Genomic DNA, 14392 nt, shown 5'->3' on the forward strand with positions numbered 1-14392 from the left:
AGTGAGTGAATGAATGAGTGGATGGGTGAGTGAATGAATGACTGAGTGGATGAGAGAATGAATGAATGAGTGAGTGGATGAGTGAGTGAATGAATGAGTGAGTGGATGAGTGAATGAGTGAGTGGATGAGTGAGTGAATGAGTGATGAATGAATGAATGAATGAGTGATGAAGGCGGGGAAGAGGCGGGCCCCGCCCCCGCCCGGCCCGGAAGTCCGGCGGCGCGTGGCGGCGCGCGGGGCAGCGACGGGCGGCGCGGCCAATGAGAGGCGGCCTCCCGGGCCCGGGGGCGGAGCCCAAGGCGCCCCTGCCCCTCCCCCTGCCCCTGCCCCTCCCCCTCCCCTTCCCTCCCCCCCTCCCCTCCCCGGCGCCGGGCGACCCCCAAAGCCCGGAGCGCGGAGCCATGGCCGCGGTCCGACTGCTGCTGCTGCCGCTGGCCGCCCGGGCCCCGCTCCGCTCCGGCCTCCGCGCCGCCGCCCAATCTTACTTCCGCTTTGGCTCCGGCTCCGGCTCCGGCTCCGGCTCCGGCTCTTGCTCCGGCTCCATTTCCGGCTCCGGCTCCGGCTCCGGCTCCAGTTCCGGCTCTTGCACCGGCTCCGGCTCCAGCTCCAGCTCCAGCTCCTGCTCCTTTTCCGGCTCCTGCACCGGCTCCGGCTCCGGCTCCTTTTCCAGCTCCCGCACCGGCTCCGGCTCCTTCTCCAGCTCCTTTTCCAGCTCCCGCACCGGCTCCGGCTCCTTCTCCAGCTCCACTTCCAGCTCCGGCTCCTGCCCCAGCTCCTGCATCAGCTCCTTTCCCAGCTGCGGCTCCAGCTCTCGCCCCGGCTCCTTTTCCGGCTCCCTTTCCAGCTCCCGCAGCGGCTCCGGCTCCTTCTTCTCCAGCTCCCGCAGCGGCTCCGGCTCCTGCTCCAGCTCCTCTTCCAGCTCCAGCTGCGGCGTCTCCATGTTGTACGCCGTCCGGCGCGGCCGCAGGCCCGGCGTCTATCACACCTGGTCCGACCCTCTTGACCCCCGACCCCCTCCCCCCCCGGGCCCTGCCGAGGTGCCGAGCCCCGCGCTGGCCGCCGGGCTGGGGCCGGCCCGGCCTCCGGAGTCCGAGGGCCTGGGTTCGAATCCCGCCCGCCGGCGGCAGGGCGACCGGGGGGCCGGTCACTCCACCGGGCCTCAGTGACCCCGTCTGCGAGGTGGGGGTGAAGACTGGGAGCCCCACGCGACCACCTTCTGTTCATTCATCCAGTACTATTTATTGGGCGCTTACTCTGTGCAGAACACTGTACCGAGCGCTTGGAACGGACGAGTCGGCAACAGATAGGGACGGTCCTTGCCCACTGTCCGTCCGTCCGTCCGTCCGTCCATCCATCCATCCATCCATCCGTCCATTCCGTCCATCCCGGCGCTTAGAACAGTGCTCCGCACCTAGGAAGCGCTTCAATAGCATTATTATTGTATTTCCCCTCCCCCCCTCAGCGCCTAGCACGACGCTTGGCACTTGAGGAGCGCCTAACAAACACCATTGTTATAATAACGTTGTATCTGTTAAGCGCGTACTACGTACTGAGCAATAATAATGACGTTGGTATCTGTTAAGCGCTCCCTAAGTGCCGAGCGCCGGGGGAGACGCACGGGGGAATCGGGTGGTCCCACGTGGGGCTCACCGTCTTCATCCCCGTTTTCCGGATGAGGTCACCGAGGCCCAGAGAGGCCAAGGGACTGGCCCCCAGTCCCACGGCCGACGAGTGGCCGAGCCGGGATTCGAACTCACGATCTCTGACTCCAAAGCCCGGGCTCTTTCCGCTGAGCCACGCTGCTCAGGACTCAGAACGGTGTTGGGCGCCTAGTAAGCTCCTAACAGATACTATCGGGATTGTCACCTCGGCGCTTAGAACGGCGCTCGGCACCTCGTAAACGCCTACAAAACTACCCCCGTGATGATCGTCGCCTCGGCGCTTAGAACGGCGCTCGGCACCTAGTGAGGGCTTCCCCGCTAGCGTCACGAGGGTGATGATCCGAGCGCTTAGAACGGTGCCCTTGTAGACGGGGCGGGGATGGCGCCTCTCCCTCCCTCCCTCCCTCCCTCCCTCCCTCCCTCCCTCCGTTGCCCGACGCTGCTCTCCGAGCGCCGCGTCCGGCGCTCTGCGCACGGTGAGCGCTCGGTGCACAGGCCGTGCTTTTCCGGGATCGGCGGGCGGGAGGAACGGGCCGGCGTCCTCTCTTTCAGGAAGGAGTGTAAAGACGAGGTGAACGGCTTCCCCGCCGCCCGCTTCAAGAAGTTCGCCACGGAGGAGGAGGCCTGGGCCTTTGTCCGCGGGCGGGACGGCCCCGCAGGTACCCGCCCGGCCCCCCGGGGCTCACCGCGACGCTCCGCACGCAGTCGGCGCTCTACCTCTCCCCCCATGCCGCCTTCCAAGCGCCTAGCACGGCGTTCGGCCCAGAGTGAGCGCTCTGTCGCCGGATTCTACCTTCCGAGCGCCTAGCACGGCGCTCGGCCCAGACTGAGCCCTCTATCTGTCGCCGAATTGCACCTTCCGAGCGTCTAGTACGGCGTTCGGCCCAGAGTGAGGGCTCTATCTGTCGCCGAATTCTACCTTCCAAGCGTCTAGTGCGGCGTTCGGCCCAGAGTGAGAGCTCTGTGGCCGGGTTTCTACCTTCCGAGCGCCTAGCACGGCGCTCGGCCCAGACTGAGCCCTCTATCTGTCGCCGAATTGCACCTTCCGAGCGTCTAGTACGGCGTTCGGCCCAGAGTGAGCGCTCTGTCGCCGAGTTCTACCTTCCGAGCGTCTAGTACGGCGCCCTGCGCAGAGCGAGCGCTCGGTAAATACAATTGAATGAACAGTTACAGAAGCAGCGCGGCTCAATGGACAGAGCCCGGGCTTGGGAGTCAGAGGTCACGGGTTCTAATCCCGTCTCTGCCGCCTGTCAGCTGGGTGACCTTGGGCAAGTCCCTTCGCTTCTCCGGGCCTCAGTCGCCTCATCCGTAAAAGAGGGGTGAAGACTGTGAGCCCCACGTGGGGCAACCCGATGACCTTGGATCTCCCCCAGTGCTTAGAACGGTGCTCGGCACATAGGAAGCGCTCAATAAATAGCGTTATTATTATAGTGGAAAGAGCACGGGCGTGGGAATCAGAGGGTAGCGTGGCTTAGCGGAAAGTCTTGATTCTATTTATCGCCATCGTCCTCGTCCGGCCGTCTCCCCCGATTAGACCGGGAGCCCGTCAGAGGGCGGGGACCGTCTCTGTCTGTTGCCGATCTGTCCATTCCAAGCGCTTAGTACAGCGCTCTGCACGTAGTAAGCGCTCGATAAATACTGTTGAATGAATGAATGAACGGAAAGAGCCCGGGCTCTGTCGGTGGAGTCCCGGTCCTATGTTGGGCTCCCAGTCTTCGTCCCCATTTTCCGGAGGAGGGAACCGAGGTCAGAGAAACGACTGGCCCAAGGTCACCCGGCGGACAAGGGGCGGAGCGGGGATTCGAACCCACGACCTTCCGACTGCCCGGCCTCTAGCCGCCGGGCCACGCCGCCTCTCATCTTAACCCGCCCCGTCAAGCGGGACAGCGGTGCCGCCGGGCCCCGGTTTTCCCTCGATCGAGTTCCTCGACCGTTCGAACGGACGCTCCTCCTTCGGAGTTGTCACCGCTCCCGTAGGAACGGGGATCTGGGGATCTCCCGCCGCTCCCGTAGGAAGGGGAATCTGGGGATCTCTCGCAGGAACGGGAATCTGGGGATCTCTCGCCGCCCCCGTAGGAACGGGAATCTGGGCGTTTCTCGCCGCTCCCGTAGGAACGGGAATCTGGGGGTCTCTCGCCGCTCCCGTAGGAACGGGAATCTGGGCATTTCTCGCCGCTCCCGTAGGAACGGGAATCTGGGGGTCTCTCGCCGCTCCCGTAGGAACGGGAATCTGGGGATCTCTCGCCGCCCCCGTAGGAACGGGAATCTGGGCGTTTCTCGCCGCTCCCGTAGGAACGGGAATCTGGGGATCTCTCGCAGGAACGGGAATCTGGGGATCTCTCGCCGCTCCCGTAGGAACGGGAATCTGGGCGTTTCTCGCCGCTCCCGTAGGAACGGGAATCTGGGGGTCTCTCGCCGCTCCCGTAGGAACGGGAATCTGGGGGTCTCTCGCCGCTCCCGTAGGAACGGGAATCTGGGGATCTCTCGCCGCCCCCTAGGGAGGGGAATCTGGGGATCTCTCACCATTTCTGTAGGAATGGGAATCTGGAGGTCTCTCGCCGCTCCCGTAGAAAGGGGAATCTGGGGATCTCTCGCCGCTCCCGTAGGAACGGGAATCTGGGGATCGCTCACCATTTCTGTAGGAATGGGAATCTGGGGGTCTCTCGCCGCTCCCGTAGGAAGGGGAATCCGGGGACTTCCGTTCTCCGTCTTTTCAGGCCAGAAGAGCGTCGGCGAGAGCGAGGCGGGGCCGGGCAGCCCGGCGGAGAAGAGGGGCCGGGAACCGTCCTCCCCTGACCGCGACGAGCCCCCGGCCAAACACCCCAAGCCCCAGCCCGGCCCGGAGCCTCTCGTCAGCAGAGACGAGTTCTCTTACGTGGGTAGGTGGCCCCCGGCGCTTCGCACGTAGTGGGCGCTTAATAAATGCCATTATTATGATGACTTCGGGGAGGGGGAGGGATCCTTTTCTTTTTTTGTGGTCTCTCCCCCTCCCCGGGGCTCTCTCCTCCTTTCCTCCTCCTGCTTTCTCCGCCCCCGACCCTTGCTTCTGCTCTGTCTCCCCCCTTCCCGGCCTCCCCGCGGCTCTCTTCTCCTCCGTCCTTCTCTCCCTCCCCCTTCTTCCCCCGCAGACCCCCGACCCCCGACCCCCCCCCCGGTCTCTCCTCTCCCCCCCGCCGGTGTCTCCCCCGATCTCTGTCTCTCCCTTCCCCTGCGCTCTCTCTCTCTCCCCACCCCCAGTCTCTGTCTTACCCGCCCCCCCGTCTCTGCCTCTGGTCTGTCTCTCCCCCGATCTCTCTCTGTCTCACCCCCCCGGTCTCTCTCAGGTCTCTCTCCGCCCCCCGCAGTCTCTGCCTCACCCCCCGGTCTCTCCCTCCGGTCTCTCTCTCCCCTCAGTCTCTCTCCCCTCCAGTCTCTGTCTCTCCCCACCGCTCCCTCTCTCCCGCTCCACCGAGTCTCTGTCTCACCCCCCGTCTCTCTCTCCGCCCCCCCCCCCCCCCCCCCGGTCCACGTCTCTCCCCCGTCTCTCTCTTTCCCCCCGGTCTCTCTCTCTCCCCTACCGATCTCTGTCTCCCCTACCGGTGTCTATCCCCCCCGGGTCTCTCTCTCTCCCCCTCCCCAGCCTCTCTCCCGTGCCGGCGTCTCCCCCATCCCACCGTCCCCGCTCTCTCTCTGACCCTAGCCCGCAATCGGGTCGGGGCCGGGGAGCGCGTCTTCCGAGCCCGCGGTATCCGTGCCTTCCCGAGCGCTCCGCGCGGTGCTCCGCTCCCGGGCCGCCGATCGCTTTGGGCCGGATGACCCAGAGTCGGCGTCCCTCTGTCGGACAGGCGAGTCCGCCGTCGTGTACACCGACGGCTGCTGCTGGAGTAACGGGCGGAGACGGGCGCGGGCCGGCATCGGCATCTACTGGGGGCCCGGCCATCCTCTGTAAGTGCTGGGCGGACCAACGGGGGGCTGCTCCGGGGCTCGTCCGGGGCGTCCGTCCGGGGCGTCCGTCCGGGGCGTCCGTCCGGGGCTCGTCCGGGGCGTCCGTCCGGGGCTCGTCCGGGGCGTCCGTCCGGGGCTCGTCCGGGGCGTCCGTCCGGGGCTCGTCCGGGGCGTCCGTCCGGGGCTCGTCCGGGGCGTCTGCCTGGGGCTCGCCCGGGGCATCCACCCGGGGCTCCCCCAGGCCCCTTCTCTAGCGGCAATTCACTCCCGCCCTGGCCGGGCGTCAGAAGAATCCGAAACCCGACCGGGATCCGGTCAGCGTCGTCATCCGGCCGATCGGTTGTATTCATTAAGCGCTTAATAATAATAATAATAATAATTATGGTATGTGTTAGGCGCTTACTGTGTTGGTATTTAAGTGCTTACTACGCGCAGAGCATTTAAGCCCTTACTGTGTTGGTATTTAAGCGCTTACTATGTGCGGAGCAACTGTTCCAAGCGCTGGGGGGCAGATTAAAGGGTCATCGGGTCGTCCCACCTGGGGCTCAAAGTCTTCATCCCCGTTTTACAGATGCGGGAACCGAGGCCCAGAGAAGTGAAGTGACTCGCCCACGGTCCCACGGCTGACGAGTGGCGGATCCGGGATCCGCACCCGTGACCTCCGACTCCCGAGCCCGGGCTCTTGCCACTGAGCCACACTGCTTCTCACGCTGCCACTATGTGCGGAGCACCGTTCTGAGCGCTGGAGTAGGTACAGGTTAATCAGATAGTCCCACGGGGGGCTCACGTTGTTTAATCCCCATTTTTGCAGATGAGACCACTGAGGCCCGGGAAGTGAGGCGACTCGCCCGGGGTCACGCAGCAGACAGGTGGTGGAGCCGGGATTAGAACCCATGACCTGTGACTCCCAAGCCCGGGCTCTTTCCACCGAGCCGCGCTGACTGTGAGCCCCACGTGGGACAACCTCATGACCTTGTATCTCCCCCAGCGCTTAGAACAGTGCTTGGCCCACAGCGAGCGCTTAACAAATACCGTTATTATTGTTATTGATTATTGTTGTTATTGTTAGAGAAGCAGCGTGGCTCAGTGGAAAGAGCCTGCGCTTTGGAGTCAGAGGTCATGAGTTCGAATCCCGGCTTTGCCACCCGTCAGCCGTGTGACTGCGGGCGAGTCACTTCACTTCTCTGGGCCTCAGTTGCCTCCTCTGCGAAATGGGGATGAAGCCCGTGAGCCCCGCGTGGGACATCCTGATTCCGCCGCGTCTACCCCAGCGCTTAGAACAGTGCTGGGCACGTAGTAAGCGCTTAACAAATACCAACGTTATCATTATTATTATTATCATTATTATCACTTAATGATAGCCACTAGTGGCTGTAGCCACTGTAGCCACTAGGCCACGCTGCTTCTCTTTCAGCGGGGGCCTAATTTGCCTTCTCCCTCTGGAGAGAGAAGGCTTCTCAGTTTCTGCGGTGCTTTTTGAAAACCTAAAAGCTGGCTTCCGATGATCTTTACAACAGAAATGTCGGCGACAGGCTCCCCGGACGTCAGACGAATCAAAGAGCGGAAATCCACGTAAGTCGGAGCCCGCTCCGTCCCGTACTGTTTCGTAAATAAAAAGGGAAAAACGAACCACGCGTCTTTATCCACCGTCGGATTTCCTCTCCGTAAGGGCCAAACCGGGTATTTTTATAACGTCTGGGGAGCCCACGTGTCGGGACCTGCAGAATAGACGCCTCTGGGGTTCCTTCGTTGCTTCAGTAGTATTTATCGAGCGCTTACTAGGTGCGGAGCACTGTTCTGAGCGCTTGGAACGGACAATTGGGCAACAGAATAGAGACCGTCCCCGCCGTCTAATGGGGGGAGAGAGACGGACAAAAACGAGACGACGACATCGCGATAAATAGAGTCAAGGGGACGGACACCTCGTTCACGAAATAAATAGGGGACTGAATGACGCTTTGCGCCCGTTGGCTGGGGCCGAATCATCAGCTCCTCCTCATTTAGGAAGGGGGTGACTCGACCGGCCGTAGCTCAGTCGAAGAGGAATGGCGGCCGCCCCGCCCTCCCCCCCCCCCCCCCCCCCCCCCCCAAAACCTCACGGCGAGGATTTTGAAAACGGAACCTTTTTCGAGAGCTTTCGAAACTTTTCCCTTGAAGGCGGCCTGCAGGGCCATCGAGCAGGCGAAGAATCAGAACATCGACAAACTGGTCCTCTACACGGACAGCATGTTCACCATAAACGGTGAGCCGCCTCGGCCGGTTTGTTTCGGGAGACTCGGGCCGGGGAGGGAGGGGTGTTGCCCCGCCGGACTTTCCGAGCGCTCGGCACAGTGGGCCGCACGCGGTAGGCGCCCGGTGAACGCGGGCGAGCGGCCGGGCGAGCGCCCGGCGTCGCTCGGACCGTCGTCACGCCCACGGGGACCCGCCGGGGCCCCGAGGGTCCGGGGTGGACCGGGGGCGCCGGCCGGGTGCCCCGGGGCCGAGTGCGGCGCTCTGCGCGTAGTCGGCGCCCGGGAATGGACGGGGACCGAGTGGTCGCCCTTTTCCCGCGCGATGTCCGGCAGGCCGTCTTCGGTTCGGAACACTGTACCGAGCGCCGGGGAGAGGAGCGCGCGCCGTCACTGGCTCGTCACCGCCTTCCAGAACCGGGGGTCGGGTGGGAGACACGACGATGATGATGATGATGGTATTTAGGCGCTTACTATGTGCCAAGCTATCAGGTGGGTCGGTGGGCTCCAGGGGTCGCACGCGTGGAAAACGCCGTACGTCTTCTGAGAGCTTGGGAGGAAGAAACATTTCAGGCCTTCGGTTGTATTTACTGAGCGCTTACTGCGTGCAGAGCACTGTACTGAGCGCTTGGGAGAGGACGGTAACGCAGACGCGTTCCCTGCCCACAGCGAGCTCCCCGTCGCGGTCACGGGTTCAAATCCCGGCTCCGCCGCTTGTCAGCTGTGTGACTTCGGGCAGGTCACTCCCACGTGGGACAACCCGATCGCCTTGTGTCTCCCCCAGCGCTTAGAACGGTGCTTTGCACCTGGTGAGGGTTTAACCAATCCCGTCATTATTATAAACAACTCCTCCGGGCCTCAGCAACCTCATCTGGAAAATGGGGATGAAGACCGTGAGCCCCACGTGGGACGACCTCCTGACCTTGCATCTACCCCGGCGCTTAGAACAGTGCTGCGCACATAGGAAGCACTTAACAAATATCACCTTCGTCATTATTATTGATGAATGACTTAGGGCATGGGATGTAAATATTCCATCTCGGAAGCACAGCGAGAGGTCAGTCGATCGTTAGCCTGTGTCCAGCCCGATTAACTCGTATCTACCCCAGTGCTCGGAACGGTGCTTGGCGCAGAGTAAGCGCTTAACAGACATCGCCATCATCGTTATTATTATTATAATTGATAAATGACCTGGGCCATGGGATTCAAATATTCCGTCTCGGAAGCAGAGCGAGAAGTCAGTCGATCGTTAGGCCGCGTCCAACCCGGTTAACTCGCATCTACCCCAGTGCTCGGAACGGTGCTTGGCACAGAGTAAGCGCTTAACAGACATCGCCATCATCGTCATCGTTATTATTATTATAATTGATAAATGACCTGGGGCATGGGGTTTAAATATTCCGTCTCGGAAGCAGAGCGAGAAGTCAGTCGATCGTTAGGCCGCGTCCAACCCGGTTAACTCGCATCTCCCCCAGTGCTCGGAACAGAGTAAGCGCTTAACAGACATGGCCGTCATCATCGTCGTCATTATTATGATTGATAAATGACCTGGGGCATGGGGTTTAAATATTCCGTCTTGGAAGCGAAGCGAGAAGTCAGTCGATGGTTAGACCGCGGCCAAGCCGATTAAGTCGTATCTACCCCGGTGCTTGCCACAGAGTAGGCGCTTAACGAGTACAGTGGTCATTATTACTTACTGAGCACCTACTGTGCGCAGAGCACCGTCCGAAGCGCCCGGGGGAGTAGGACGTAGCGATACACCGACAAGGCAACGGCTAGTTAGACGCCTAGCGCTTCCGGTCCTTCCCGCGGTTCCCGTTAATTCCCGGGCCCCGCGCGGGAGGGTTTGGCGAAGGAGGCTTTCCTGGAAATCCCGGGCAGAGCCCCGGAGACGCGGACGCCCCGGGCCGAGTCTGGACGTCCCCGCGGCTCGAGGCCGGCGTCTCAGCGTGGCCCCGGAGAAGGCGGGGACTTCATTCTGTGTTTTTCCGCCTCAGGCATCACCAGCTGGGTTAAGGGCTGGAAGGAAAACGGCTGGAAGACCAGCACCGGGAAGGACGTCATCAACAAAGAAGACTTCATCAAGCTAGACGAGCTTACGCGGGGAATGGATATTCAGTGGGTCAGTGACGGGCTTATTTTTCTCCCGTTTCATTTCGTGTCATAACGATCCTGACGACGCTGGCGGTGTCCGCTCGGCGCTTACTCTGGGCCGGGCACCGGTCTCGGCGCCGGGGCGGATGCGGGGTCAACGGGCGGTCCCGCGTGGGGCTCCCGGTCGCCATCCCCATCTTACGGAGGAGGGAACTGAGGCGCAGAGAGAGGTTCGGCGCTCTCTGGGAAAGCTTTGGGAAGCTGCGTGGCTCAGCGGCAAGGGCCCGGGCTTCGGAGTCAGAGGTCATGGGTTCGACTCCCGGCTCTGCCCCTTGGCAGCCGGGTGACCGTGGGCGAGTCGCTTCGCTTCTCGGCGCCTCAGCGACCTCATCTGGAAAATGGGGATTAACCGCGAGCCTCACGTGGGACGACCCGATTCCCCCGTATCTCCCCCGGCGCTTAGAACGGCGCTCTGCACAGAGTAAGCGCTTAACGGATACCGACGTTATTACTGTTAAGCGGCTTGCCCGAGGTCACGCAGCCGACAAGGGGCGGAGGCGGGATTGGAACCCACGACCTCCGACTCCCGAGCCCAAGCGGTGTGGCTTAGTGGAAGACCCCCGGGCTGAGGGGTCAGACGCCGTGAGTTCTGATCTCGGCTCCGCCCCCTGTCGGCTGCGTGACTCTGGGCAAGTCGCTTCACTTCTCTTTGCCTCGGTGCTCTCATCTGTAAAGTGGGGACGGAGCCCGTGGGCCCCACCTGGGACAACCTGATCGCCTCGTCTCCCCAGTGCTGGGCACACAGTGAGCGCTTAACGGACAGCGCCGTTGTCGTCGTCGCAAGCAAACGGGGTGGGACGCGGTCCCCGTCCCCCGTGGGGCGGGCCGGGCTCAGTCCCCGTTTTACAGCTGAGCCAGCTGAGGCCGGGATCAGCGAAGCGGTTCGGCCCGGGTCCCACAGAAGGCCGGCGGCAGAGCCGGGATTAGAACCCGGGTGCCCCGACCGGTCGGGCGAAGCGCGGAGGCAGCCCTGCTTCTTTTCGGCTTAGGAGGGCCGAGCCGCGAGGAGCCTGAAACTCCGCCCTCCCCGCCGCCTCGTAGGGTTTCGCCTCCTCGCGGCTCGGCCCTCCTAAGCCGAAAAGAAGCAGGGCTGCCTCCGCGCTTCGCCCGACCGGTCGGGGGACCTGGGTTCTAACCCCGGCGCTCGGTAAACAGCAATGACGGCGGGGTCCGTTAAGCGCTCCCTACGCGCCGAGCACCGTTCTAAGCGCCGGCGGAGATGCGGGCTCATCGGGTCGTCCCACGCGGGGCTCGTGGTTAATCCCCGTTCTGCAGACGAGGGAACCGAGGCCCAGAGGAGCGAAGCGACTCGCCCACGGTCACCCGGCGGACGAGTGGCAGAGCCGGGAGTCGAACTCACGACCTCCGACTCCCAAGCCCGGGCTCTCTTCCACCGAGCCACGCCGCCTCCCGGCCCGGCGTCCGGCACCCAGTTAAGCGCTTGACGCGGGCCGCGGTCGCCGCTTCCCCCCTCCGGGTATCTGCCCGGCGCTTACCGATACTCTTTAATGACGACGTTGGTGTCGGTCAAGCGCTCACTAGGGGCAGAGCACCGTGCTGAGCGCTTCTCCGGGGCCCCCTCCCGAGGCGTCCACCCCACTGATGTGAGATGGAGACCCGAGTCGGAGGCGAGCGCCGTCACCCGGCGACGTTTGTCCCGGACATCCGCTCTCCCTCGCCGGCCTCCCGGCGGGGTCCGGCGGGAGAGGGGCCTCGGAACCCGATCCCTGGACGTCTCCGGGTGGGCGAGGCTTCCCGGATCGGGTCTCCGACCCCTCTCCCCGACCTCTAAACTCCGCAGGTGCACGTTCCCGGACACGCGGGATTCGTCGGCAACGAAGAGGCCGACCGGCTGGCGAGAGAGGGGGCCCGGAAAGCGGAAGACTCGTCGTAGCGTCCCGCGGTCTCCCGGGAGAGCCCCGAGGCCCTCGGGACCCCGCGTGGGGATGACGGCTCGCCCGCGGGACGGACCCCCGCGGCGGACCGGTGGAACCGCTCTTCCCTCCTCCGTCGGTCGGCCGTCATTTGGAACGGTTGGTCCCGTCCCGTCCCGTCCCGTGTCCCGTCCCGTCCCCCCCCCCCCCGCTAGCCCGGAGATATCGGGCGGCGGCTGACCGGTGCGGATCCCGGGACCCGAAGAAGGGATTTCGAGCCCGTCGGAGCTCCGCGTGGTAGATCCCCTTCCCGGCGAGCGGCACCGTTCGGCGGGGGAGCGCGAAGGAGGAGATGCCTGTTCCGGTTTGCTCCCGAGGCAGATCCTCCCTGCCCCGGCGGACGCCCTCGGGACCGTCGAAGTCGGCGGTTTCCCGTCGGGAGCGGGTTCGTCGCGAGAGCCGGATGCGCGGGATGCCGCGGGCGGGTGACGGAACTGAAATCCGCCTTCTAGTAGGCGACGAGGGCGAGCGCGGCCGGCCGGAAGTGAAAAACCGAAACCGGGAACCGTCATCCGGCTGGGTGATGCATCCCGGAGACTTCGCGACAGCTTGGCCCAGGCGGGCGGAGGTCGTGAAAGCCCTACCTGAGATTCCTCTGGTCGGACGAAGGGACGCCCTCGTTAACGTCGCCGTTACGACCGGTTCCTCTTTTTCCTCTCCGGATTTTGCCCCGGCTTTGCTCGAGCTGCTTCTAGGGGCTGGCCGGGATCTCGCACCGATCGGGCTCTCCTCCTCATTCACCACCGGAAACTACCTTTGCAGTCTAAGAAACTCCGCTTTGCCTTTTAAAAAAAAAAAATAAAATAAAGTCAGATTTCGTTTTAGCTTAACTTGGTGTTTGATTTAGAGGCAGAAGAGGAGTTGAAGGGTAGGAATACCGGATACGCACATTGGAGGTAATGACTGTCATATGTACGGCGTTTGTTAAAGCGGCTGCCAAGGGCCGAGCGCTGTTGTAAGCGCTGGGGTGGATACGAGGCCATCAGGTTGCCCCCACGTGGGGCTCACGGTCTTCGCCCCCATTTGACAGATGAGGGAACTGAGGCCCGGAGATGGGAAGTGACTCGCCGTAGAAGACGAGTGGCGGAGCAGGGATTAGAGCCCGCATCCCCCGGCTCCCAAGCCCAGGCTCTTTCCACTAATTCACGCTGCGTTATCTGTAGGATAATAATGATGATGATGGTATTCGTTGAGCGCCTACTATGTGCGAAGCACCGTTCTAAGCGCCGGATGGGGCGGGGGGGAATACAAGGTGATCAGGTTGTCCCACCTGGGGCTCCCGGTTTGAATCTACAGATGAGGGAACTGAGGCACAGAGAAGTGAAGTGACTTGCCCCAAGTCACCCACCTACAAGTGGCGCAGGTGGAATTGGAACCCACAACCTCTGCCTCCCAAGCGCGGGCTCTTTCCATTGAGCCCCGCTGCTTCTCTCAGTATATAACGTTACACGTTCTGTCTGTATGTGATGTTTTTGTAGGTGCCAAGCACCGTTCAAAACTCTGGGTTAGATAGGAATGAATGAGGTGGGGCACAGTCCCTATCCCGCCTGAGGTTCACAGCCATTCATTCAGCGGTATTTACTGAGCGCTCACCGTGTGCACGGCGTTCGTTCACTCACTCGGTCGTATTTATTGAGCGCTCACCGTGTGCAGGGCATTCATTCATTCATTCACTCGATCGTATTTATTGAGCGCTCACCGTGTGCACGGCGTTCGTTCATTCATTCACTCGGTCGTATTTATTGAGCGCTCACCGTGTGCACGGCGTTCGTTCACTCACTCGGTCGTATTTATTGAGCGCTCACCGTGTGCACGGCGTTCGTTCACTCGATCGTATTTACTGAGCGCTCACCGTGTGCACGGCGTTCGTTCACTCAGTAGTATTTATTGAGCGCTTACTATGTGCAGAGCACTGTAGAAGCAGCGTGGCTCAGTGGAAAGAGCCCGGGCTTGGGAGTCGGAGGTCATGGGTTCGAATGCCGGCTCCGCCACCTTTCCGCTGGGTGACTCTGGGCAAGTCACCCCACTTCTCGGTGCCTCAGTCCCCCCTTTAAAACGGGACTGAAGACCGTGAGCCTCGCGTGGGACCGCCCGATGACCCCGTCTCTCCCCCAGCGCTCAGTACGGTGCTCGGCACCTAGTGAGCGCTTCACAGATACCAACCTTAGTCTCACTAAGCGCTTGGAGGGGACGACCGGGCCGCAGGCGGAGGCCCCCCCGCCCCGTCCGACGACGGGCTCACGGTCTGACGGGGGAGGCAGGCGGCAGAGCGAGGCCCAACGAAACAGAGACGACGCCCCCGGAGACGGGCGGATTCCAGTGATCCCGGGCCGGCGAAATCCACGGCCACGGCCGGAAGCCGCGGGAAAGCCACGTAAACCACCCACGTTCGGCGTATCGAGCGTCGTGGTGGGTGATCGGAGAAGCAGCGCGGCTCGGCGGAAAGACCACGGGCCCGGGAGGCGGAGGGCGTGGGTTCGGATCCCGGCT

General features: G+C 62.7%; 1 protein-coding gene across 2 annotated transcripts; it reads left to right on the plus strand.

Annotated features, from left to right (window-relative positions):
* Positions 1–629: 629 nt before the first annotated feature.
* Positions 630–12732, plus strand: RNASEH1 (ribonuclease H1). Of its 2 annotated transcripts, none has more exons than XM_029051396.2 (8): positions 630–989; positions 2215–2321; positions 4380–4541; positions 5487–5586; positions 7104–7158; positions 7744–7828; positions 9812–9936; positions 11770–12732. In XM_029051396.2, the coding sequence occupies exons 1-8, from the start codon at positions 940–942 to the stop codon at positions 11860–11862; spliced, it is 777 nt and encodes a 258-aa protein (XP_028907229.1). In that variant the 5' UTR covers positions 630–939; the 3' UTR covers positions 11863–12732. The 2 variants fall into 2 exon arrangements, with proteins under 2 accessions (XP_028907229.1, XP_028907228.1); XM_029051395.2 differs by having other exon boundaries at positions 892–944.
* The last annotated feature ends 1660 nt before the right edge of the window (positions 12733–14392 follow it).

The sequence above is a fragment of the Ornithorhynchus anatinus genome, chromosome X1 (genome assembly GCF_004115215.2).
Source record: "Ornithorhynchus anatinus isolate Pmale09 chromosome X1, mOrnAna1.pri.v4, whole genome shotgun sequence".
Classification (NCBI taxonomy): domain Eukaryota; kingdom Metazoa; phylum Chordata; class Mammalia; order Monotremata; family Ornithorhynchidae; genus Ornithorhynchus; species Ornithorhynchus anatinus.

Excerpts from the sequence above, each read along its gene's own strand:
- RNASEH1 (XM_029051396.2), top strand. The coding sequence starts at position 940 with ATGTTGTACGCCGTCCGGCGCGGCCGCAGGCCCGGCGTCTATCACACC. Across the intron at positions 990-2,214 it reads CCCGGCGTCTATCACACCTG|GAAGGAGTGTAAAGACGAGG; the intron begins GTCCGACCCTCT and ends CCTCTCTTTCAG. Across the intron at positions 4,542-5,486 it reads AGACGAGTTCTCTTACGTGG|GCGAGTCCGCCGTCGTGTAC; the intron begins GTAGGTGGCCCC and ends TCTGTCGGACAG.